This window comes from Ascaphus truei, chromosome 23, assembly GCF_040206685.1.
Source record: "Ascaphus truei isolate aAscTru1 chromosome 23, aAscTru1.hap1, whole genome shotgun sequence".
Taxonomy (NCBI): domain Eukaryota; kingdom Metazoa; phylum Chordata; class Amphibia; order Anura; family Ascaphidae; genus Ascaphus; species Ascaphus truei.
Window position 1 is genome coordinate 681,396 of NC_134505.1, and position 27,630 is coordinate 709,025.

General features: G+C 50.4%; 1 protein-coding gene across 1 annotated transcript; it reads right to left on the reverse strand.

Annotated features, from left to right (window-relative positions):
* Positions 1-158: 158 nt before the first annotated feature.
* LOC142473207 (uncharacterized) lies at positions 159-21,189 on the reverse strand. The gene is made up of 5 exons (XM_075580410.1): positions 20,831-21,189; positions 16,338-16,389; positions 13,149-13,323; positions 3,783-3,978; positions 159-406 (listed from the first exon to the last, which is right to left on the reverse strand). The coding sequence occupies exons 1-5, from the start codon at positions 21,187-21,189 to the stop codon at positions 349-351; spliced, it is 840 nt and encodes a 279-aa protein (XP_075436525.1). The 3' UTR covers positions 159-348.
* Positions 21,190-27,630: the final 6,441 nt, after the last annotated feature.

Consider the following 27,630-nt stretch of genomic DNA (forward strand, 5'->3'; position numbering starts at 1 on the left):
GTGAGGTTTGGGAAGCTCTGTACATGTGAAGAAGAGACCTGTGAGGTTTGGAAAGCTCTATATGCTAATTTAATCCATGGAAAAACGCCAGTTTTGTTTGAAGATTTCTCAATTTACACACAAAACCACACATCAGTTCAGAACCGGGTTAAGCCCAAGCGTGCACATAAACCTCTTTATTTATATATCTGTATGTACAGGGTATTTACACAGGGGGGGGGGAGAGGCGGTCATGGAGAGAGGGGGGAGTCACGGAGAGAGGGGGGGGTCACGGAGAGAGGGGGGGGGGGTCACGGAGAGAGGGGGGGGGTCACGGAGAGAGTGGGGGGGGTCACGGAGAGAGGGGGGTCACGGAGAGGGGCTCAGGCACTTCCACGCTGCTCCTGGGCTGTAATCAAACTCCTTCCTGCAGACACAGACAGGAGGGCGGGAGTGAGACAGACACCATAATAAGTTTATGCTAACACTGATCCTGTGACAGACACACACACACACACACAGACACAGACACAGACAGACAGACACACACACAGACAGACACACAGACACAGACAGGAGGGCGGGAGTGAGACAGACACCATAATAAGTTTATTCTAACCCTGATCCTGTGAGAGAGACACACACACACAGACAGGAGGGTAACCCTGATCCTGTGACAGACACAGACACACACAGACACACACACACAGACACACACACAGACAGGAGGGCTGGAGTGAGACAGACACCATAATAAGTTTATTCTAACCCTGATCCTGTGAGAGACACACACACACACACACACAGACACACACACAGACACACACACACACAGACAGGAGGGCGAGAGTGAGACAGACACCATAATAAGTTTATTCTAACCCTGATCCTGTGAGAGAGACACACACACAGACACACACACAGACACACACAGACACACACACAGACACACACACACAGACACACACAGAGACAGGAGGGCGGGAGTGAGACAGACACCATAATAAGTTTATTCTAACCCTGATCCTGTGAGAGAGACACACAGACACACACACAGACACACACACAGACACACACAGACACACACACACACAGGAGGGCGGGAGTGAGACAGACACCATAATAAGTTTATTCTAACCCTGATCCTGTGAGAGAGACACACACACACACAGACACACACACAGACACACACACACACACAGACACACACACAGACAGACACACACACAGACAGGAGGGCGAGAGTGAGGCAGACACCATAATAAGTTTATTCTAACCCTGATCCTGTGACACGCACACACACACGCACACACACAGACACACAGACACACAGACACACAGACACACAGACACACAGACACACAGACACACAGACACACAGACACACAGACACACAGACACACAGACACACAGACACACAGACACACAGACACACAGACACACAGACACACAGACACACACACTGCCCCCCTGCAAGATGCAGGTTTGGCACAAATTGTAACATCTCCGGCTGGCCACAGGGGGGCGGTAAAGACTTACTAAAAAGTAAGTGTTCCCATACCGTGTCACACGTGGTACCCGGGCGTGTGCAGAGACCGGGCGTGTGCAGAGACCGGGCGTGTGCAGAGACTGGTACCCGGGCGTGTGCAGAGACCGGGCGTGTGCAGAGACTGGTACCCGGGCGTGTGCAGAGACTGGGCGTGTGCAGAGACTGGTACCCGGGCGTGTGCAGAGACCGGGCGTGTGCAGAGACTGGTACCCGGGCGTGTGCAGAGACTGGTACCCGGGCGTGTGCAGAGACCGGGCGTGTGCAGAGACTGGTACCCGGGCGTGTGCAGAGACCGGGCGTGTGCAGAGACTGGTACCCGGGCGTGTGCAGAGACTGGGCGTGTGCAGAGACTGGTACCCGGGCGTGTGCAGAGACCGGGCGTGTGCAGAGACTGGTACCCGGGCGTGTGCAGAGACTGGTACCCGGGCGTGTGCAGAGACCGGGCGTGTGCAGAGACTGGTACCCGGGCGTGTGCAGAGACTGGTACCCGGGCGTGTGCAGAGACCGGGCGTGTGCAGAGACTGGTACCCGGGCGTGTGCAGAGACCGGGCGTGTGCAGAGACCGGGCGTGTGCAGAGACTGGTACCCGGGCGTGTGCAGAGACCGGGCGTGTGCAGAGACTGGTACCCGGGCGTGTGCAGAGACCGGGCGTGTGCAGAGACTGGTACCCGGGCGTGTGCAGAGACCGGGCGTGTGCAGAGACTGGTACCCGGGCGTGTGCAGAGACCGGGCGTGTGCAGAGACTGGTACCCGGGCGTGTGCAGAGACCGGGCGTGTGCAGAGACCGGGCGTGTGCAGAGACTGGCGCACGGGGGGGAGGGTTACTCACTCTGTGTGGGGGCGCTGCGGGGGGTTACTCACTCTGTGTGGGGGCGCTGCGGGGGGTTACTCACTCTGTGTGGGGGCGCTGCGGGGGGTTACTCACTGTGTGGGGGCGCTGCGGGGGGTTACTCACTGTGTGGGGGTGCTGCGGGGGGTTACTCACTGTGTGGGGGTGCTGCGGGGGGTTACTCACTGTGTGGGGGCGCTGCGGGGGGTTACTCACTGTGTGGGGGTGCTGCGGGGGGTTACTCACTGTGTGGGGGTGCTGCGGGGGGTTACTCACTGTGTGGGGGTGCTGCGGGGGGTTACTCACTGTGTGGGGGTGCTGCGGGGGGTTACTCACTGTGTGGGGGTGCTGCGGGGGGTTACTCACTCTGGGTGGGGGTGCTGTGGGGGGTTACTCACTGTGTGGGGGCGCTGCGGGGGGTTACTCACTCTCTGTGTGGGGGTGCTGCGGGGGGTTACTCACTGTGTGGGGGCGCTGCGGGGGGTTACTCACTCTCTGTGTGGGGGCGCTGCGGGGGGTTACTCACTCTGTGTGGGGGCGCTGCGGGGGGTTACTCACTCTCTGTGTGGGGGTGCTGCGGGGGGTTACTCACTCTGTGTGGGGGTGCTGCGGGGGGTTACTCACTGTGTGGGGGCGCTGCGGGGGGGTTACTCACTCTGTGTGGGGGCGCTGTGTGGGGTTACACACTATGTGTGGAGGCGCTGCGGGGGGTTACTCACTCTCTGGGTGGGGGCGCTGTGTGGGGCTACACACTATGTGTGGAGGCGCTGCGGGGGGTTACTCACTCTCTGGGTGGGGGCGCTGTGGGGGGATACACACTTTGTGTGGAGGCGCTGCGGGGGGTTACTCACTCAGGGTGGGGGCGCTGTGGGGGGATACACACTTTGTGTGGAGGCGCTGCGGGGGGTTACTCACTCTCTGTGTGGGGGCGCTGTGGGGGGATACACACTGTGTGGGGGCGCTGCGGGGGGTTACTCACTCTCTGGGTGGGGGCGCTGTGGGGGGATACACACTGTGTGGAGGCGCTGCGGGGGGTTACTCACTCTCTGGGTGGGGGCGCTGTGGGGGGATACACACTGTGGAGGCGCTGCGGGGGGTTACTCACTCTCTGGGTGGGGGCGCTGTGGGGGGATACACACTGTGTGGAGGCGCTGCGGGGGGTTACTCACTCTCTGTGTGGGGGCGCTGTGGGGGGATACACACTGTGTGGAGGCGCTGCGGGGGGTTACTCACTCTCTGGGTGGGGGCGCTGTGGGGGGATACACACTGTGTGGAGGCGCTGCGGGGGGTTACTCACTCTCTGGGTGGGGGCGCTGTGGGGGGATACACACTGTGTGGAGGCGCTGCGGGGGGTTACTCACTCTCTGTGTGGGGGCGCTGTGGGGGGATACACACTGTGTGGAGGCGCTGCGGGGGGTTACTCACTCTCTGGGTGGGGGCGCGGCACTGCAGGTTAGACCCTCCTCGCAGGGGCAGCGCTGGTTGAGGCTGAACGCCAGCCCCCCCTCCGGGATGAAGCAGCTGTGTCCCGCGGGGAGCCGTCGCTGGCAGATCGTCTCGCCGTGATGCCGCGCGCAGCACATGGAGGGGCCACAGTCCTTATCGTGCCGGCAACGGGACCCTGGGAGGGGGATATACTGTATATAACACGCAGAGATACTGTATATAATGTATGTCTTTATATAGCGCCATTAGTGTACACAGCGCTTCACCGCAGTAATACACGCGACAATCATACAAATAACACACATTGGGAATAAGCGCTTCAGACATAGATGTAACATTAAGGAAGAGGAGTCCCTGCCCCGAGGAGCTTACAGTCTAATTGGTAGGTAGGGAGAACGTACAGAGACAGTAGGAGGGAGTTCTGGTAAGTGCGTCTGCAGGGGGCCAAGCTTTATGTATCGTGTGTTCAGAATATCCACAGTGCTATTCATATGCTTCTTTAAGCAAGTGTGTCTTAAGTTGGGTCTTAAAGGTGGATAGAGAGGGTGCTAGTCGGGTACTGAGGGGAAGGGCATTCCAGAGGTGTGGGGCAGTCAGTGAGAAAGGGTTAAGGCGGGAGAGGGCTTTAGATACAAAGGGGGTAGAGAGAAGACATCCTTGAGCAGAACGCAAGAGACGGGATGGTGCATAGCGAGAAATTAGGGCTGAGATGTAAGGAGGAGCAGAGGGGGGTATAGTGAGATGTAAGGAGGGGCAGAGATGTATAGTGAGATGTAAGGAGGGGCAGAGGAGGGTATAGTGAGATATTAGGGGGAGATGTAAGGCGGGACAGAGGAGGGTATAGTGAGATGTAAGGAGGAGCAGAGGGGGGTATAGTGAGATATTAGGGTATGATGTAAGGAGGGGCAGAAGGGGGTATAGTGAGATATTAGGGTGAGATGTAAGGAGGGGCAGAGGGGGGTATAGTGAGATGTAAGGAGGAGCAGAGGGGGGTATAGTGAGATATTAGGGTATGATGTAAGGAGGGGCAGAAGGGGGTATAGTGAGATATTAGGGGGAGATGTAAGGCGGGACAGAGGAGGGTATAGTGAGATGTAAGGAGGAGCAGAGGGGGGTATAGTGAGATATTAGGGTATGATGTAAGGAGGGGCAGAAGGGGGTATAGTGAGATATTAGGGTGAGATGTAAGGAGGGGCAGAGGGGGGTATAGTGAGATGTAAGGAGGAGCAGAGGGGGGTATAGTGAGATATTAGGGTATGATGTAAGGAGGGGCAGAAGGGGGTATAGTGAGATATTAGGGGGAGATGTAAGGCGGGACAGAGGAGTGTATAGTGAGATATTAGGGGGAGATGTAAGGGGGGGCAGAGGAGGGTATAGTGAGATGTAAGGAGGGGCAGAGGGGGGTATAGTGAGATGTAAGGAGGGGCAGAGGGGTGTAAAGCTGTAAAAGTGAGGAGAAGAATGGAGTGTGAGATGCGGGATTTGATCGGAAGCCGGGAGAGGGATTTCAGGAGGGGGGACGCAGGGACAGATTTAGGAAAGAGCAGAGTGATTCTGGCAGCAGCGTTTAGGATAGATTGTATGGGAGACAGGTGAGAGGCAGGAAGGCCGGACAGCAGGAGGTTACAGTAATCCAGACGGGAGAGAATGAGGGCCTGAGTCAGAGTTTTAGCAGTCGAGCAACAGAGGAAAGGGCGAATCTTAGTTATATTGCGGAGGAAAAAGCGACAAGTTTTAGAAATGTTCTGAATGTGAGGGGCGAATGTGAGAGAGGAGTCGAGTGTGACCCCTAGACAGCATGCTTGGGCTACTGGGTGAATGATCGTAGTTCCAACAGTAATGTGGAAGGAGGTAGTAAGGCCAGGTTTGGGAGGGAGTATGAGGAGCTCTGTTTTAGCCATGTTGAGTTTAAGGCGGCGGAGGGTCATCCAGGACGATATAGCAGAGAGACATTCAGAAACTTTGGTTTGTACAGCAGGTGTAAGGTCGGGGATTGAAAAGTAAATTTCTGTGTCGTCAGCATAGAGGTGATAATTAAACCCAAGAGATGTGATTAGGTCACCTAGAGAGAGTGTGTACAGAGAAAAGAGGATATAACACGCAGAGAGATATACTGCATATAACACGCAGGGAGATATACTGTATATAACACGCAGAGAGATATACTGCATACAACACGCAGAGAGATATACTGTATATAACACGCAGAGAGATATACTGCATACAACACGCAGAGAGATATACTGTATATAACACGCAGGGAGATATACTGCATACAACACGCAGAGAGATATACTGCATACAACACGCAGGGAGATATACTGCATACAACACGCAGGGAGATATACTGCATACAACACGCAGAGAGATATACTGCATATAACACGCAGGGAGATATACTGCATATAACACGCAGGGAGATATACTGCATACAACACGCAGGGAGATATACTGCATACAACACGCAGAGAGATATACTGCATATAACACGCAGGGAGATATACTGCATATAACACGCAGGGAGATATACTGCATATAACACGCAGGGAGATATACTGCATACAACACGCAGGGAGATATACTGCATACAACATGCAGGGAGATATACTGCATACAACACGCAGGGAGATATACTGCATACAACACGCAGGGAGATATACTGCATACAACACGCAGGGAGATATACTGCATACAACACGCAGGGAGATATACTGCATACAACACGCAGAGAGATATACTGTATATAACACGCAGAGAGATATACTGCATACAACACGCAGAGAGATATACTGTATATAACACGCAGGGAGATATACTGCATACAACACGCAGAGAGATATACTGCATACAACACGCAGGGAGATATACTGCATACAACACGCAGGGAGATATACTGCATACAACACGCAGAGAGATATACTGCATATAACACGCAGGGAGATATACTGCATATAACACGCAGGGAGATATACTGCATACAACACGCAGGGAGATATACTGCATACAACACGCAGAGAGATATACTGCATATAACACGCAGGGAGATATACTGCATATAACACGCAGGGAGATATACTGCATATAACACGCAGGGAGATATACTGCATACAACACGCAGGGAGATATACTGCATACAACACGCAGGGAGATATACTGCATACAACACGCAGGGAGATATACTGCATACAACACGCAGGGAGATATACTGCATACAACACGCAGGGAGATATACTGCATACAACACGCAGGGAGATATACTGCATACAACACGCAGGGAGATATACTGCATACAACACGCAGGGAGATATACTGCATACAACACGCAGGGAGATATACTGCATACAACACGCAGAGAGATATACTGCATACAACACGCAGGGAGATATACTGCATACAACACGCAGGGAGATATACTGCATACAACACGCAGGGAGATATACTGCATACAACACGCAGGGAGATATACTGCATACAACACGCAGGGAGATATACTGCATACAACACGCAGGGAGATATACTGCATATAACACGCAGGGAGATATACTGCATACAACACGCAGAGAGATATACTGCATACAACACGCAGAGAGATATACTGCATACAACACGCAGAGAGATATACTGCATACAACACGCAGAGAGATATACTGTATATAACACGCAGAGAGATATACTGCATACAACACGCAGGGAGATATACTGCATACAACACGCAGGGAGATATACTGCATACAACACGCAGGGAGATATACTGCATACAACACGCAGAGAGATATACTGCATATAACACGCAGGGAGATATACTGCATATAACACGCAGGGAGATATACTGCATACAACACGCAGGGAGATATACTGCATACAACACGCAGAGAGATATACTGCATATAACACGCAGGGAGATATACTGCATATAACACGCAGGGAGATATACTGCATATAACACGCAGGGAGATATACTGCATACAACACGCAGGGAGATATACTGCATACAACACGCAGGGAGATATACTGCATACAACACGCAGGGAGATATACTGCATACAACACGCAGGGAGATATACTGCATACAACACGCAGGGAGATATACTGCATACAACACGCAGGGAGATATACTGCATACAACACGCAGAGAGATATACTGCATACAACACGCAGGGAGATATACTGCATACAACACGCAGGGAGATATACTGCATACAACACGCAGGGAGATATACTGCATACAACACGCAGGGAGATATACTGCATACAACACGCAGGGAGATATACTGCATACAACACGCAGGGAGATATACTGCATATAACACGCAGGGAGATATACTGCATACAACACGCAGAGAGATATACTGCATACAACACGCAGAGAGATATACTGCATACAACACGCAGAGAGATATACTGCATACAACACGCAGAGAGATATACTGTATATAACACGCAGAGAGATATACTGCATACAACACGCAGGGAGATATACTGCATACAACACGCAGGGAGATATACTGCATACAACACGCAGGGAGATATACTGCATACAACACGCAGGGAGATATACTGCATACAACACGCAGGGAGATATACTGCATACAACACGCAGGGAGATATACTGCATACAACACGCAGGGAGATATACTGCATACAACACGCAGGGAGATATACTGCATACAACACGCAGGGAGATATACTGCATACAACACGCAGGGAGATATACTGCATACAACACGCAGGGAGATATACTGTATACAACACGCAGAGAGATATACTGTATATAACACGCAGAGAGATATACTGTATATAACACGCAGAGAGATATACTGCATACAACACGCAGGGAGATATACTGTATATAACACGCAGAGAGATATACTGCATACAACACGCAGAGATATACTGCATACAACACGCAGAGATATACTGCATACAACACGCAGAGAGATATACTGCATACAACACGCAGAGAGATATACTGCATACAACACGCAGAGAGATATACTGTATATAACACGCAGAGAGATATACTGTATACAACACGCAGGGAGATATACTGCATACAACACGCAGGGAGATATACTGCATACAACACGCAGGGAGATATACTGCATACAACACGCAGGGAGATATACTGCATACAACACGCAGGGAGATATACTGCATACAACACGCAGGGAGATATACTGCATACAACACGCAGGGAGATATACTGCATATAACACGCAGGGAGATATACTGCATACAACACGCAGGGAGATATACTGCATACAACACGCAGGGAGATATACTGCATACAACACGCAGGGAGATATACTGCATACAACACGCAGGGAGATATACTGCATACAACACGCAGGGAGATATACTGCATACAACACGCAGGGAGATATACTGCATACAACACGCAGAGAGATATACTGCATACAACACGCAGGGAGATATACTGCATACAACACGCAGGGAGATATACTGCATACAACACGCAGAGAGATATACTGTATATAACACGCAGAGAGATATACTGTATATAACACGCAGAGAGATATACTGCATACAACACGCAGGGAGATATACTGTATATAACACGCAGGGAGATATACTGCATACAACACGCAGAGATATACTGCATACAACACGCAGAGAGATATACTGCATACAACACGCAGAGAGATATACTGCATACAACACGCAGAGAGATATACTGCATACAACACGCAGAGAGATATACTGCATACAGCACGCAGGGAGATATACTGTATATAACACGCAGAGAGATATACTGTATATAACACGCAGAGAGATATACTGTATATAACACGCAGAGAGATATACTGCATACAACACGCAGGGAGATATACTGCATATAACACGCAGAGAGATATACTGCATACAACACGCAGAGATATACTGCATATAACACGCAGAGAGATATACTGCATACAACACGCAGAGAGATATACTGCATACAACACGCAGAGAGATATACTGCATACAACACGCAGAGAGATATACTGCATACAACACGCAGAGAGATATACTGCATACAACACGCAGAGAGATATACTGCATACAACACGCAGGGAGATATACTGTATATAACACGCAGAGAGATATACTGTATATAACACGCAGAGAGATATACTGCATATAACACGCAGAGAGATATACTGCATACAACACGCAGGGAGATATACTGTATATAACACGCAGAGAGATATACTGCATACAACACGCAGGGAGATATACTGCATATAACACGCAGGGAGATATACTGCATACAACACGCAGGGAGATATACTGCATACAACACGCAGGGAGATATACTGTATATAACACGCAGAGATATACTGTATATAACACGCAGAGAGATATACTGCATACAACACGCAGGGAGATATACTGTATATAACACGCAGAGAGATATACTGTATATAACACGCAGAGAGATATACTGCATACAACACGCAGGGAGATATACTGCATACAACACGCAGGGAGATATACTGCATACAACACGCAGGGAGATATACTGCATACAACACGCAGGGAGATATACTGCATACAACACGCAGGGAGATATACTGCATACAACACGCAGAGAGATATACTGCATACAACACGCAGGGAGATATACTGCATACAACACGCAGGGAGATATACTGCATACAACACGCAGGGAGATATACTGCATACAACACGCAGGGAGATATACTGCATACAACACGCAGGGAGATATACTGCATACAACACGCAGGGAGATATACTGCATATAACACGCAGGGAGATATACTGCATACAACACGCAGAGAGATATACTGCATACAACACGCAGAGAGATATACTGCATACAACACGCAGAGAGATATACTGCATACAACACGCAGAAAGATATACTGTATATAACACGCAGAGAGATATACTGTATACAACACGCAGGGAGATATACTGCATACAACACGCAGGGAGATATACTGCATACAACACGCAGGGAGATATACTGCATACAACACGCAGGGAGATATACTGCATATAACACGCAGGGAGATATACTGCATACAACACGCAGGGAGATATACTGCATACAACACGCAGGGAGATATACTGCATACAACACGCAGGGAGATATACTGCATACAACACGCAGGGAGATATACTGCATACAACACGCAGGGAGATATACTGCATACAACACGCAGGGAGATATACTGCATACAACACGCAGGGAGATATACTGCATACAACACGCAGGGAGATATACTGCATACAACACGCAGGGAGATATACTGCATACAACACGCAGGGAGATATACTGCATACAACACGCAGAGAGATATACTGCATACAACACGCAGGGAGATATACTGCATACAACACGCAGGGAGATATACTGCATACAACACGCAGGGAGATATACTGTATATAACACGCAGAGAGATATACTGCATACAACACGCAGGGAGATATACTGCATATAACACGCAGAGAGATATACTGCATACAACACGCAGAGAGATATACTGCATACAACACGCAGAGAGATATACTGCATACAACACGCAGAGAGATATACTGCATACAACACGCAGAGAGATATACTGCATACAACACGCAGAGAGATATACTGCATACAACACGCAGGGAGATATACTGTATATAACACGCAGAGAGATATACTGTATATAACACGCAGAGAGATATACTGTATATAACACGCAGAGAGATATACTGCATACAACACGCAGGGAGATATACTGTATATAACACGCAGAGAGATATACTGCATACAACACGCAGAGATATACTGCATATAACACGCAGAGAGATATACTGCATACAACACGCAGAGAGATATACTGCATACAACACGCAGAGAGATATACTGCATACAACACGCAGAGAGATATACTGCATACAACACGCAGAGAGATATACTGCATACAACACGCAGGGAGATATACTGCATACAACACGCAGGGAGATATACTGTATATAACACGCAGAGAGATATACTGTATATAACACGCAGAGAGATATACTGTATATAACACGCAGAGAGATATACTGCATACAACACGCAGGGAGATATACTGTATATAACACGCAGAGAGATATACTGCATACAACACGCAGGGAGATATACTGTATATAACACGCAGGGAGATATACTGCATACAACACGCAGGGAGATATACTGCATACAACACGCAGGGAGATATACTGTATATAACACGCAGAGATATACTGTATATAACACGCAGAGAGATATACTGCATACAACACGCAGGGAGATATACTGTATATAACACGCAGAGAGATATACTGTATATAACACGCAGAGAGATATACTGCATACAACACGCAGGGAGATATACTGCATACAACACGCAGAGAGATATACTGCATATAACACGCAGAGAGATATACTGCATATAACACGCAGGGAGATATACTGCATACAACACGCAGAGAGATATACTGCATACAACACGCAGAGAGATATACTGCATATAACACGCAGAGAGATATACTGCATATAACACGCAGAGAGATATACTGCATACAACACGCAGAAAGATATACTGCATACAACACGCAGAGATATACTGCATACAACACACAGAGAGATATACTGTATATAACACGCAGAGAGATATACTGCATATAACACGCAGAGAGATATACTGTATATAACACGCAGAGAGATATACTGTATATAACACGCAGAGAGATATACTGTATATAACACGCAGGGAGATATAACACGCAGAGAGATATACTGCATACAACACGCAGAGAGATATACTGCATATAACACGCAGAGATATACTGTATATAACACGCAGAGAGATTACTGTATATAACACGCAGAGAGATATACTGTATATAACACGCAGAGAGATATACTGTATATAACACGCAGAGAGATATACTGCATACAACACGCAGAGAGATATACTGCATACAACACGCAGAGAGATATATTGCATATAACACGCAGAGAGATATACTGCATATAACACGCAGAGAGATATACTGCATATAACACGCAGGGAGATATACTGTATATAACACGCAGAGAGATATACTGCATATAACACGCAGGGAGATTACTGTATATAACACGCAGAGAGATATACTGTATATAACACGCAGAGAGATATACTGTATATAACACGCAGAGAGATATACTGCATACAACACGCAGAGAGATATACTGCATACAACACGCAGAGAGATATATTGCATATAACACGCAGAGAGATATACTGCATATAACACGCAGAGAGATATACTGCATATAACACGCAGGGAGATATACTGTATATAACACGCAGAGAGATATACTCTTACCTTCGTGCCCGCCTGGGATAGTCCGTTGGCAGCGCCCGAACATGCAGCCGAGGCCGCGGGCGCAATGCGAGTCTTTCCTGCAATACTGCCCGTCCTGCCGCAGTGCCACGCACAGGCCAAAATGGCGGTCACAGAACAGGCCCCGCCCACAGCCCCGGTCGTGGTCACATGTTACCTGCGGAGGGGGGGTGGGGGGTTATCTCACTGAGAAGCCAAGGGGGCCAAAGCAACCCCTTTATAAGAACAACACCCCTTTATAAGAACACCTCCTCACAGCCGGGACATACCCTCCTACGATACACCAGTCCGTGGCAAGGAAGGGGTTAACGGAGCAATGCTCTGCAGATCTATATGTGTTTGGGGATGGGGTTAAGGTAAGGCAAGTGTTAACAGAGCGACGCTCTGCAGCAGGGAAAGATAATGGAGCAACGCTCTGCAGTTCTGTAATAGGGAATGATAGACCTGCAGAGCGTCGCTCCTCTATCTTTCCCTGCTACAGCACTGCAGAGCGTCGCTCCTCTATCTTTCCCTGCTACAGGACTGCAGTGCGTCGCTCCTCTATCTTTCCCTACTACAGCACTGCAGAGCGTCGCTCCTCTATCTTTCCCTGCTACAGCACTGCAGAGCGTCGCTCCTCTATCTTTCCCTGCTACAGCACTGCAGAGCGTCGCTCCTCTATCTTTCCCTGCTACAGAACTGCAGAGCGTCGCTCCTCTATCTTTCACTGCTACAGAACTGCAGAGCGTCGCTCCTCTATCTTTCCCTGCTACAGCACTGCAGAGCGTCGCTCCTCTATCTTTCCCTGCTACAGCACAGCAGAGCGTCGCTCCTCTATCTTTCCCTGCTACAGCACTGCAGAGCGTCGCTCCTCTATCTTTCCCTACTACAGAACTGCAGAGCGTCGCTCCTTTATCTTTCCCTGCTACAGAACTGCAGAGCGTCGCTCCTCTATCTTTCCCTGCTACAGCACTGCAGAGCGTCGCTCCTCTATCTTTCCCTGCTACAGCACTGCAGAGCGTCGCTCCTCTCTCTCCCTGCTACAGAACTGCAGAGTGTCGCTCCTCTATCTTTCCCTGCTACAGCACTGCACAGCATCACTCCTCTATCTTTCCCTGCTACAGAACTGCAGAGCGTCGCTCCTCTATCTTTCCCTGCTACAGAACTGCAGAGCGTCGCTCCTCTATCTTTCCCTGCTACAGCACTGCAGAGCGTCGCTCCTCTATCTTTCCCTGCTACAGAACTGCAGAGCGTCGCTCCTCTATCTTTCCCTGCTACAGCACTGCAGAGCGTCGCTCCTCTATCTTTCCCTGCTACAGAACTGCAGAGCGTCGCTCCTCTATCTTTCCCTGCTACAGCACTGCAGAGCGTCGCTCCTCTATCTTTCCCTGCTACAGCACTGCAGAGCGTCGCTCCTCTATCTTTCCCTACTACAGCACTGCAGAGCGTCGCTCCTCTATCTTTCCCTACTACAGCAGTGCAGAGCGTCGCTCCTCTATCTTTCCCTGCTACAGCACTGCAGAGCGTCGCTCCTCTATCTTTCCCTGCTACAGAACTGCAGAGCGTCGCTCCTCTATCTTTCCCTGCTACAGAACTGCAGAGCGTCGCTCCTCTATCTTTCCCTGCTACAGCACTGCAGAGCGTCGCTCCTCTATCTTTCCCTGCTACAGAACTGCAGAGCGTCGCTCCTCTATCTTTCCCTGCTACAGCACTGCAGAGCGTCGCTCCTCTATCTTTCCCTGCTACAGCACTGCAGAGCGTCGCTCCTCTATCTTTCCCTGCTACAGCACTGCAGAGCGTCGCTCCTCTATCTTTCCCTGCTACAGCACTGCAGAGCGTCGCTCCTCTATCTTTCCCTGCTACAGCACTGCAGAGCGTCGCTCCTCTATCTTTCCCTGCTACAGCACTGCAGAGCGTCGCTCCTCTATCTTTCCCTGCTACAGAACTGCAGAGCGTCGCTCCTCTATCTTTCCCTGCTACAGCACTGCAGAGCGTCGCTCCTCTATCTTTCCCTGCTACAGCACTGCAGAGCGTCGCTCCTCTATCTTTCCCTACTACAGCACTGCAGAGCGTCGCTCCTCTATCTTTCCCTGCTACAGCAGTGCAGAGCGTCGCTCCTCTATCTTTCCCTGCTACAGCACTGCAGAGCGTCGCTCCTCTATCTTTCCCTGCTACAGAACTGCAGAGCGTCGCTCCTCTATCTTTCCCTGCTACAGAACTGCAGAGCGTCGCTCCTCTATCTTTCCCTGCTACAGCACTGCAGAGCGTCGCTCCTCTATCTTTCCCTGCTACAGAACTGCAGAGCGTCGCTCCTCTATCTTTCCCTGCTACAGCACTGCAGAGCGTCGCTCCTCTATCTTTCCCTGCTACAGCACTGCAGAGCGTCGCTCCTCTATCTTTCCCTGCTACAGCACTGCAGAGCGTCGCTCCTCTATCTTTCCCTGCTACAGCACTGCAGAGCGTCGCTCCTCTATCTTTCCCTGCTACAGCACTGCAGAGCGTCGCTCCTCTATCTTTCCCTGCTACAGCACTGCAGAGCGTCACTCCTCTATCTTTCCCTACTACAGCACTGCAGAGCGTCACTCCTCTCTTTCCCTACTACAGCACTGCAGAGCGTCGCTCCTCTATCTTTCCCTACTACAGCACTGCAGAGCGTCGCTCCTCTATCTTTCCCTGCTACAGCACTGCAGAGCGTCTCTCCTCTATCTTTCCCTACTACAGAACTGCAGAGCGTCGCTCCTCTATCTTTCCCTACTACAGCACTGCAGAGCGTCGCTCCTCTATCTTTCCCTACTACAGCACTGCAGAGCGTCGCTCCTCTCTTTCCCTGCTACATAACTGCAGAGCGTCGCTCCTCTATCTTTCCCTACTACAGCACTGCAGAGCGTCGCTCCTCTATCAGCAGGTAAAGATAACGGAGCGACGCTCTGCAGCAGGGGAAAGGTAACGGAGCGACGCTCTGCAGGCCACGTTTTGGGCGAGTGCTGGAAGCGCGACGCTCTGCAGCAGGGGAAAGGTAACGGAACGACGCTCTGCAGGCCACGTTCTGGGCGAGTGCTGGAAGCGCGACGCTCTGCAGCAGGGGAAAGCTAACGGAGCGACGCTCTGCAGCCCACGTTTTGGGCGAGTGCTGGAAGCGCGACGCTCTGCAGACGCCCACTAGTGACGCGGCGGGGGGACGACGACACTTACCGTGGGTCCCTTGGCGGGAGGGGTCCGGGTGAGGCTGGCAGCGTCCTCGGGGCTGTTATAGGGCAGGGAGAGCATCCAGGCCCAGATATACCCCTCCCCGCGGGGCAGCAGCACGAGGAGCAGCACACACAGCAGCAGCTTCATAGTGACACTGTGACCAGGGAGGGGACCCCCAGCTCTATATACCCGGGGGCCCCCTCCTCGCTGCACCCTGATAACTGTTTGCCAACGTAATGGGGCAATCAGGATTTATCAGCTTACCCTAATCAGCGCCCCCCCCCCCCCCCCCTGCAGAGAAGCAAAACCAATTACATGGGATTAATAGGGTCTCTCACACCTCGGGGTCTCCAGCACTGACTGTATGTACACAGGGGGGGAGGGGGTATATGGGGTAACAGGAGTTATATGGAGAGGATATATGGGGTAACAGGAGGAGTTATAGGGAGGGGGTATATGGGGTAACAGGAGGAGTTATAGGGAGGGGGTATATGGGGTAACACGAGTTATATGGAGAGGATATATGGGGTAACAGGAGGAGTTATAGGGAGAGTTTATATGGAGTAACAGGAGGAGTTATAGGGAGGGGGTATATGGGGTAACAGGAGGAGTTATAGGGAGGGGTTATATGGGGGGTAATAGGAGGAGTTATAGGGAGGGGTTATATGGGGGGTAATAGGAGGAGTTATGCGGAGCGGTAAAATGGGGCAATAGGAGGAGTCATAGGGAGGGGTTATATGGGGTAATAGGAGAAGTTATAGGGAGCGGTTATAAGGGGTAATAGGAGGGGTTATATGGGGCAATAGGAGGAGTCATAGGGAGGGGTTATATGGGGTAATAGGAGGGGTTATAGGGAGGGGGTATATGGGGTAATAGGAGGGGTTACAGCGAGGGGGAATATGGGGTAATAGGAGGAACTCTTTTTATTGAAAAAAAATTCCAACATTACATTTTACAAATCACTTTACAAACCAAAAACTGCACAATATGGACGGACTTACATTATACAAATATTAACCCAGCATTTGTTCCAAACTCTCTTTTCTAAAAGCAATTTCTCATTTTCCTTAACGCTTCTTACGGCTTTTATAATGTCCTCAAAAAGTTTATCCTCAGAAATGTACACATTTTTGATTGAAACCTGGCACCTAGCCATCCACAAATTATACTTAACAATTGCTATTATCAGGAAAATTGTACCTTCGTTACACTTATGTTTATTCTTAAAAATTCCATAGATACATTCTGAATATGTAAGTTTCCCCAAAATTGGCGTCTTAAAAAAACAAGCCGTTCTTTCCCAAATCGCTTTGCTAAAGGGACACAGTAACACAAAATGATCCATTGTTTCTACCTCATTATTGCATGAATTTCTAGGACACATTCTGCCTGATACATTCCTATGTTTAATATTACTTTGTACATATAATTTGCCATGAAAGGCCAACCAGGTAATATCCTTATATTTTGGTGGAATTCTCATGCTATTCAAATTTTTTAATGCTTTACTCAAATCTTCCCCCGCACAATCTCTCGGGTTTAATGGGGAAGAAAAGCATTTCTCAATAATGTTCTCATAAATGTGTTTCCTAGAACACATTTCTATCTCCCTACTGCTTATTTTCCACCTTCTTAAAAGTCTGACACTTTGGGCCACATACTCCGGGGTATAGCCAGATTTCACTCTCATAGTTTTGACTTGTCCCCCAAACTCCCACGCCAATACATAAGGACTAACCCATTTCCAAAAGCACATTGGCCAGACCAGGTCATTTTTCTGCATAATATGGGCAAAATTATATTTCAGAAAAATAACATTAAAAAACACCACAGGGTTTAACATTTTTAAACCTCCCTTCTTCTGATCTAAGTATGTTGTATTCCTTTTGATCAAATTTAGTCGATTTCCCCATAACATCTGGAAAAACAGACTAAAAATTCTAGTATTCAGATTTTCTGGTATATGAAAAATATAACTCATATAATCAAAAATTGGTACTAAGAAAGTTTTAATTATTGCCAGTCTTTCCCCTAAAGACAGCTTCCAATTCTTCCATTTCTTAATTTTCTCCTCACCTATTTCTATCTTCTCTTTCCAATTTAGCATTTCTGACTGTTCCTTCCCAAACTTTACGCCCAGAATATTTTTATTGGACCGTCACTTATTGGAATCGTTCCTGGAAGTGTAAAACCCGGTGTTTCCTGACTTAGCCAAATCGCGCTACTCTTTTCTACGTTAACTTTAGAATTGGAAGCACTTGAAAAATCTCTAATATTTTTTAAAAGTCTCTTCCGCAGCTTCTTTTCCCGACACGAAAATGGAAATATCATCTGCGTACGCAATACATTTCAGGGTCCGATTTTTTGCTATTTCCACCCCATCAATAAGATTATTTGATTCCAATTTCCTTAAAAATGGATCTACTGCATAAACGTACAGAAGAGGACTCAAAGGACATCCTTGACGTACCCCTGACTTAACGCTCAATTCTTTCCCTATCCAGCCATTTATTTGTGGACATCCTACTGCATCTTTATATAACAAGGATATCCATCCTATGAAGGAATTGGGAATACCATACGCGGATAAGACTTCCCAGAGATACACGTGGTTTACTCTGTCAAATGCCTTAGTTTGATCTAAGCACAAAACATATTTCTCTCATTTATGAGCTTTACAAACCTCAAAAATCTCTCTTACGTGTATGACTGCGTTTGTGATATTACGCCCTTTAATGCCACAATACTGAGCCTTACAGATTAGTTTCCCAGATACCTCTCTCAACCTATTAAACAAAATTCTGGCTAAGATTTTCCTATCTGTGTTCAATAAAGAAATTGGTCTCCAGTTCTTTATATCTGCTGGATCATTCTTTTTATGTAACAGAATCAGAAGAGACTTGCACATGGACCTTGGGTATCTTACCTTCCTGCAACATTATGTTAAAGACTTTAGTCAAATCAGGAACTAACAAATCACTAAACAATTAAAAAAAATTCTGCTGTTAAGCCGTCTGTCCCTGGGGTTTTATTCTTCTGTAACCCATTTATTACATCCCTGACCTCACTATCTAGTACTTCCATTGTCAGGTTTGTTTCTTCTACCTTTGTTAATTTAGGAATAACCAATGTATTAATATAACTATCAATTTCCTTTTTCTCCCTATAGCTGTCCTTAAATAAATCTGCATAGAAATCACTAACTATATCCAAAATGTCCTTACTCTTGGTTCTATAATTACCACCAGAGTCATAAAGCCCATAGATTAGTTTCTTTCCCACCGCTCCTTTACAGCTGAGAAAGGGATCTGGTGAAATATAAGATTTCTGTGAGCCAAAATCTCGCTCCTTTATTAGTGATACATATCTATCATATTGAAGTTGTTTCATTTTATCTTTAACAACCTTTATGTCTCCCTGATCTATTAATTTACCCTCATTCAACTGCGAATAAAGCCGGCATAATTTACCTCTTAAGAGTTGATATTTTTTATAATTATTTTGACTTTTCCTGTTTGCTAGTTTCCTTACAAACGAGACTATATTCCGTTTTGTTCCCTCCCACCAATCTGCCAAATCTTCATAAAGTCCTTGTAATGACCTCTGGTCCTCATAAAACATTCTAAATAGGTCTTGTGTCTCACTATGTTCAAAAGTAGAGATGTTTAATTTCCAACTGCCCTTACCCATCCTCAAGGTATCATAGATATTCAGGGTGAATGATAACATTAAATGGTCTGAAAATTCAACCGGAATTAAATTAATTCCTGAAGATAACATATTTTTTTTTAATATATACACGGTCAATTCTGCTCTTACTTTGGCACTTATAGTAAGTAAACCCGGATGCTTCAGTATTATGTTTAATATGAATATCTTCTAAATCCGCTTGCCTGCACAGGTTATTTAGGAAATTACTATCATCATTTTTAGACTATCATAGATTTTACCTCGATCTTTCAGTCTAGAGATATTATTAAAATCACCACAAAAAATGACCATTTTGGAAGTAAACAGAAATGGTCTTATCTTGCTAAATAATTCCTTACGGGTCCTTCATTGTTTGTGGTCCATAGATGTTAATCAAACGGAAGTCTAACTTATTCACAGTAACATCTAGAAGTAAGCATCGCCCTTCCTGAATTTCTAACAGTTTATGGCATCTCATCTCAACCTCTTTAAATAAAATCGCTACGCCTTCATAAGGTGTAACTCCCCCCAAAATGAGGGCCCTGCCTGCCAGTCTTGCTTGGCTTTGTAAATATCATTTTTTGTATTTAATCTTGTTTCCTGTAAGAAAAATGATATTTGCATCACAATGTTTTAATACGTTGTAAGCTAAAGTTCGGGCTTTCCATGATTTTATACTTGCCACGTTAACCGTTATTACCTTTAAGGGATCACTTATGGAAACAGATATTTTTTACCAAAAAAAAAAAGGGTGCAACATTACTTTTTTTTTCTTTTTCCCCACATTATCCCCCATTGACCCAAACCTCTTAACGGTCACTGAAGGTGGGGTCATGCCCGAGTCTGTCTCTCTGGAAACGTCCATATTATGTTCCTCTTCTGATAAGGAAAGTTCCTGTACATCGTCGGAGTCCTCAGCTCTTGACCCCCAATCCTTCCGAAGAGCAGAAGAACGGTTCTTTGTAGTTACCTGAGGAACTTTACCAGTGGGACCTGCAGGACGTCGAAGAGTCCCTCCAAGTCTTTTTACCGTGCTCTTCTTCATTTTCTTTTTTCCATGTGCCCTCCCTTGGGTTTCCATCATAGTAGAATCCTCTGATTCCCCAGATTGTTCCCCTGCTGGGTGTAAATTTGAGGAGGTTCCCTCTAAGGGTTCTTCTGGCATTCGGGGGGCCCAGGGGCAGCACTCAGCCATGAGGGGGGGGGGGTTCCAGGAGCAGCACTCAGCCATGAGGGTGGGGGGGGGCACGGGGCTCCCAGGAGCAGCACTCAGCCATGAGGGGGGCCGCGGGGCTCCCAGGAGCAGCACTCAGCCATGAGGGGGGGGGCGTGGGGGTCCCAGGAGCAGCACTCAGCCATGAGGGGGGGGGGGCGTGGGGGTCCCAGGAGCAGCACTCAGCCATGAGGGGGGGGGGGCGTGGGGGTCCCAGGAGCAGCACTCAGCCATGAGGGGGGGGGGGCGTGGGGGTCCCAGGAGCAGCACTCAGCCATGAGGGGGGGGGGCGTGGGGGTCCCAGGAGCAGCACTCAGCCATGAGGGTGGGGGGGTCCCAGGAGCAGCACTCAGCCATGAGGGGGGGGGCGCGGGGCTCCCAGGAGCAGCACTCAGCCATGAGGGGGGCCGCGGGGCTCCCAGGAGCAGCACTCAGCCATGAGGGGGGGGGGGCGTGGGGGTCCCAGGAGCAGCACTAAGCCATGAGGGTGGGGGGCTCCCAGGAGCAGCACTCAGCCATGAGGGGGGGCGTGGGGGGTCCCAGGAGCAGCACTCAGCCATGAGGGGGGGGGGGTCCCAGGAGCAGCACTCAGCCATGAGGGGGGGGGTCCCAGGAGCAGCACTCAGCCATGAGGGGGGGGTCCCAGGAGCAGCACTCAGCCATGAGGGGGTGTGACACTGGATTTGCACGACGCTCTGTGTGGACGTGTGACACTGGATTTGCACGACACCCTGTGTGGCTGTGTGTGGACGTGTGACACTGGTTTTGCATGACACCCTGTGTGGCTGTGTGTGGACGTGTGACACTGGATTTGCACGACACCCTGTGTGGCTGTGTGTGGACGTGTGACACTGGATTTGCATGACACCCTGTGTGGCTGTGTGTGGACGTGTGACACTAGGTTTGCGCGACGCTCTGTGTGGACGTGTGACACTGGATTTGCACGACACCCTGTGTGGACGTGTGAAACTGGATTTGCACGACGCTCTGTGTGGACGTGTGACACTGGATTGGAGAGACGCTGTATGTGGACGTGTGACACTGGATTGGAGCGCGACGCTCTGTGGACGTGTGACACTGGATTGGAGCGACGCTCTGTGTGGACGTGTGACACTGGATTGGAGAGACGCTGTGTGTGGACGTGTGACACTGGATTTGCACGACGCTCTGTGTGGACGTGTGACACTGGATTTGCACGACACCCTGTGTGGCTCTGTGAGGACGTGTGACACTGGATTGGAGAGACGCTGTGTGTGGACGTGTGACACTGGATTGGAGCGACGCTCTGTGTGGACGTGTGACACTGGATTGGAGCGACGCTGTGTGTGTATGTGTGACACTGGATTGGAGAGACGCTGTGTGTGGACGTGTGACACTGGGTTTGCGCGACGCTCTGTGTGGACGTGTGACACTGGATTTGCACGACACCCTGTGTGGACGTGTGAAACTGGATTTGCACGACGCTCTGTGTGGACGTGTGACACTGGATTGGAGAGACGCTGTATGTGGACGTGTGACACTGGATTGGAGCGCGACGCTCTGTGGACGTGTGACACTGGATTGGAGCGACGCTCTGTGTGGACGTGTGACACTGGATTGGAGAGACGCTGTGTGTGGACGTGTGACACTGGATTTGCACGACGCTCTGTGTGGACGTGTGACACTGGATTTGCACGACACCCTGTGTGGCTCTGTGAGGACGTGTGACACTGGATTGGAGAGACGCTGTGTGTGGACGTGTGACACTGGATTGGAGCGACGCTCTGTGTGGACGTGTGACACTGGATTGGAGCGACGCTGTGTGTGTATGTGTGACACTGGATTGGAGAGACGCTGTGTGTGGACGTGTGACACTGGATTGGAGAGACGATGTGTGTGGACGTGTGACACTGGATTGGAGAGACGCTCTGTGTGGACGTGTGACACTGGATTGGAGAGACGCTCTGTGTGGACGTGTGACACTGGATTGGAGCGACGCTCTGTGTGGACGTGTGACACTGGATTGGAGCGACGCTCTGTGTGGACGTGTGACACTGGATTTTAGCGACGCTCTGTGTGGACGTGTGACACTGGATTGGAGCGACGCTCTGTGTGGACGTGTGACACTGGATTGGAGCGACGCTCTGTGTGGACGTGTGACACTGGATCAGCACGACGCTCTGTGTGGACGTGTGACACTGGATCAGCACGACGCTGTGTGTGGACGTGTGACACTGGATTTGCACGACACCCTGTGTGGACGTGTGACACTGGATTGGAGAGACGCTGTGTGTGGACGTGTGACACTGGGTTTGCGCGACGCTCTGTGTGGACGTGTGACACTGGATTTGCACGACACCCTGTGTGGACGTGTGAAACTGGATTTGCACGACGCTCTGTGTGGACGTGTGACACTGGATTGGAGAGACGCTGTATGTGGACGTGTGACACTGGATTGGAGCGCGACGCTCTGTGGACGTGTGACACTGGATTGGAGCGACGCTCTGTGTGGACGTGTGACACTGGATTGGAGAGACGCTGTGTGTGGACGTGTGACACTGGATTTGCACGACGCTCTGTGTGGACGTGTGACACTGGATTTGCACGACACCCTGTGTGGCTCTGAGGACGTGTGACACTGGATTGGAGAGACGCTGTGTGTGGACGTGTGACACTGGATTGGAGAGACGCTGTGTGTGGACGTGTGACACTGGATTGGAGAGACGATGTGTGTGGACGTGTGACACTGGATTGGAGAGACGCTCTGTGTGGACGTGTGACACTGGATTGGAGAGACGCTCTGTGTGGACGTGTGACACTGGATTGGAGCGACGCTCTGTGTGGACGTGTGACACTGGATTGGAGCGACGCTCTGTGTGGACGTGTGACACTGGATTTTAGCGACGCTCTGTGTGGACGTGTGACACTGGATTGGAGCGACGCTCTGTGTGGACGTGTGACACTGGATTGGAGCGACGCTCTGTGTGGACGTGTGACACTGGATTGGAGCGACGCTCTGTGTGGACGTGTGACACTGGATCAGCACGACGCTCTGTGTGGACGTGTGACACTGGATCAGCACGACGCTGTGTGTGGACGTGTGACACTGGATTTGCACGACACCCTGTGTGGACGTGTGACACTGGATTGGAGAGACGCTGTGTGTGGACGTGTGACACTGGATTGGAGCGACGCTCTGTGTGGACGTGTGACACTGGATTGGAGCGACGCTCTGTGTGGACGTGTGACACTGGATCAGCACGACGCTCTGTGTGGACGTGTGACACTGGATTGGAGCGACGCTCTGTGTGGACGTGTGACACTGGATTGGAGTGACGCTCTGTGTGGACGTGTGACACTGGATTGGAGTGACGCTCTGTGTGGACGTGTGACACTGGATTGGAGAGACGCTGTGTGTGGACGTGTGACACTGGATTGGAGCGACGCTCTGTGTGGACGTGTGACACTGGATTTGCACGACACCCTGTGTGGACGTGTGACACTGGATTGGAGAGACGCTGTGTGTGGACGTGTGACACTGGATTTGCACGACGCTCTGTGTGGATGTGTGACACTGGATTTGCACGACACCCTGTGTGGACGTGTGACACTGGATCTGCACGACACTGCAGTAGAGGTTAAGCACACATGGAGCCGGCTGTTTGTGGATAGGATTGTTTTGCCGTCTGCCTCCCGCTCTCAGTAACGGCTGCTAACTCCATGTTTACTCTCTCCGTCTGCAGACTCACACACAATGAGACACGCTGCACAGTGACGCCGAGTACCACTAACACCCCTTATCACTCCAATCCCAAATAACTGATCCCAGACATCTTCCACGTCGCGCACAAACCTCTGTATACCACCGTTTTCATACAGGAAGAACCAGAAGCTATCCCCAATACGGCTGCCAGCACTCAGAGCTATAACTTAGATTGCAAGCTCTCCGGGGCAGGGGACACCCTTTCATTGTATGCTTCTCTTCTGCACAGCACTGAGCACACTGCAGGAGCTACAGAAGTAAAACCCTGCGGGTATATACAGGGTATAAATGTTTCCGGGGCAGCTCGGGGGGGGGTGGGGGGGGGGGGGCGAGAAACCAACACACTTCCCTAGGAGGGCGATGGGATTCGGGGGGGGGGGCGATGGGATTCGGGGGGGAGAGGAGGGCGATGGGAATCGGGGGAGTGGGGAGAGGAGGGCGATGGGATTCGGGGGGGAGAGGAGGGCGATGGGATTCGGGGGGAGTGGGGAGAGGAGGGCGGTGGGATTCGGGAGGAGTGGGGAGAGGAGGGCGATGGGATTCGGGGGGGAGTGGGGAGAGGAGGGCGATGGGATTCGGGGGGGAGGGGGGAGAGGAGGGCGATGGGATTCGGGGGGGAGTGGGGAGAGGAGGGCGATGGGATTCGGGGGGGAGAGGAGGGCGATGGGATTCGGGGGGAGTGGGGAGAGGAGGGCGGTGGGATTCGGGAGGAGTGGGGAGAGGAGGGCGATGGGATTCGGGGGGGAGTGGGGAGAGGAGGGGCGATGGGATTCGGGGGGGAGGGGGGAGAGGAGGGCGATGGGATTCGGGGGGGAGTGGGGAGAGGAGGGCGATGGGATTCGGGGGGGAGGGGGGAGAGGAGGGCGATGGGATTCAGGGGGGAGTGGGGAGAGGAGGGCGATGGGATTCGGGGGGGAGTGGGGAGAGGAGGGCGATGGGATTCGGGGGGGACAGGAGGGAGGCTGCCGCTGTAACAAGACAAACCAGTAAACAGGGTAAGCGCCTGGTTATCATTAAACATTTACAAACCGCCTCCAGTCTCAAGTCATTAGTGTCAGGCAGAAAACGAAGCACCCGTCCCCCGTCCCCCATCCCGTCCCCCCCCCCCCACACACCATTCCTGCCTCGTACTCGTCATCTGACGCGAGTTATATATCTGTGTTCCTGTTATTTTACTGCTGAGGGTAGGAACTATGGGGGGGGGGGGGCTATACATACAAAATGTGTGTGTGTGTGTGTGTGTGTGTGTGTGTGTGTGTGTGTGTGTGTGTGTGTGTGTGTGTGTGTGTGTGTGTGTGTGTGTGTGTGTGTGTGTGTGTGTGTGTGTGTGTGTGTGTGTGTGTGTGTGTGTGTGTGTGTGTGTGTGTGTGTGTGTGTGTGTGTGTGTGTGTGTGTGTGTGTGTGTGTGTATGTATATATATATGCATAGTGTGGAAATGTACCAGTCCGACTTCCAGGCAGGACACTGCCTCTATCCCGCTGCAATTCCGCTCCTCAGCCACAGGAGGGCCGCAGCACGGAGAGGCACACGGGCTGTATATATACCCTGCAGTGTTACTGCACTGATACTGATATACACCACAATGGTATTACCATTCAGGGACACGGGGCAGGGGGGCAGAGTGAGGTGGGGGGGGGGGGGGTAACCGGTGCCACGCGTGGGATCGGATGAAGGATGGGAATAACAAGAGTGTCCCTGCCCTGCAGAGCTTACAATCTAAGTATAAGGAGCAGCACAAACCTTTATGTGCAGTCTCAGTGTGATATAGGCAGGGTGACAAGGACTATACGCCCTGTGTGTTTGCCCCCGGGGTATATTGAGGCTGGCACAGACTTCCCTTATTACTGTAACTGTATCTCACGTAGTGACACAGCAGCCACCTCACTGCTCAGAGCAGCAGGCGGAGGGGGGGACGGGGGTGTCAGCTCTTGGGGATCATTGCTAGGCCCCCGCAGAGCATTACTCCCTCTGCCACACTGACCCTTCTGCGCCCGTCGGTCTCTCCGTAGCGATGGCCGGATCTCGTAGGGGGGAATTGGGATGATGTGTGCCGGAACAACGGAGGGGAAGAAGCTGGGGGTCCCGACACACCTTGTAATAAAGGGTCCCCCCCTGGGTTTGGGCTCCCGGGTCTGGGGGGGGGGGGGAGGGGGTTAGAGGATGGGGAACGGGTTCCTGAAAGCAGCGGTACCGGTATCTCCGCTACTCCCCCAGCCGCGTGATAGCCACACTTTACAATGAGAGCTAACCGCAGAGGGGGTCATTACCGCTCTGAGGTCCATATTCACTAAATGGTGCCAAGCTAAAAACTCTTTACTGGATGGGAGGTGGGATGTGCTGAAGCGTGACACCCTTTAGTGCAGGGGGGCCCAATGCCAGTCCTCACGCCCCTCCCCAACAGGTCAGGTTTTCAGGATATCCCTGCTTCAGCACAGGTGGCTCAATCAGTGCCTTGTTCAGCACAGGTGGCTCCATCACAATCGGTTCCTGCTTCAGCACAGTTTCCTGCTTCAGCACAGGTGGCTCAATCAATCCCAGCTTCAGCACAGGTGGCTCAATCAGAGGCTCAGTCTTTGACTGAGCCTCTGATTGAGCCGCCTGTGCTGAAGCAGGGATATCCTGAGAACCTGACCCTCCTGACTCCAAGAAT

Excerpts from the sequence above, each read along its gene's own strand:
- LOC142473207 (XM_075580410.1), bottom strand. The coding sequence starts at position 21,189 with ATGCCAGAAGAACCCTTAGAGGGAACCTCCTCAAATTTACACCCAGCA. Across the intron at positions 16,390-20,830 it reads CCTTCAGTGACCGTTAAGAG|CCCCGAGGACGCTGCCAGCC; the intron begins GTTTGGGTCAAT and ends GCCCTATAACAG. Across the intron at positions 407-3,782 it reads GCCGCGCCCCCACCCAGAGA|GAAGGAGTTTGATTACAGCC; the intron begins GTGAGTAACCCC and ends CTGTGTCTGCAG.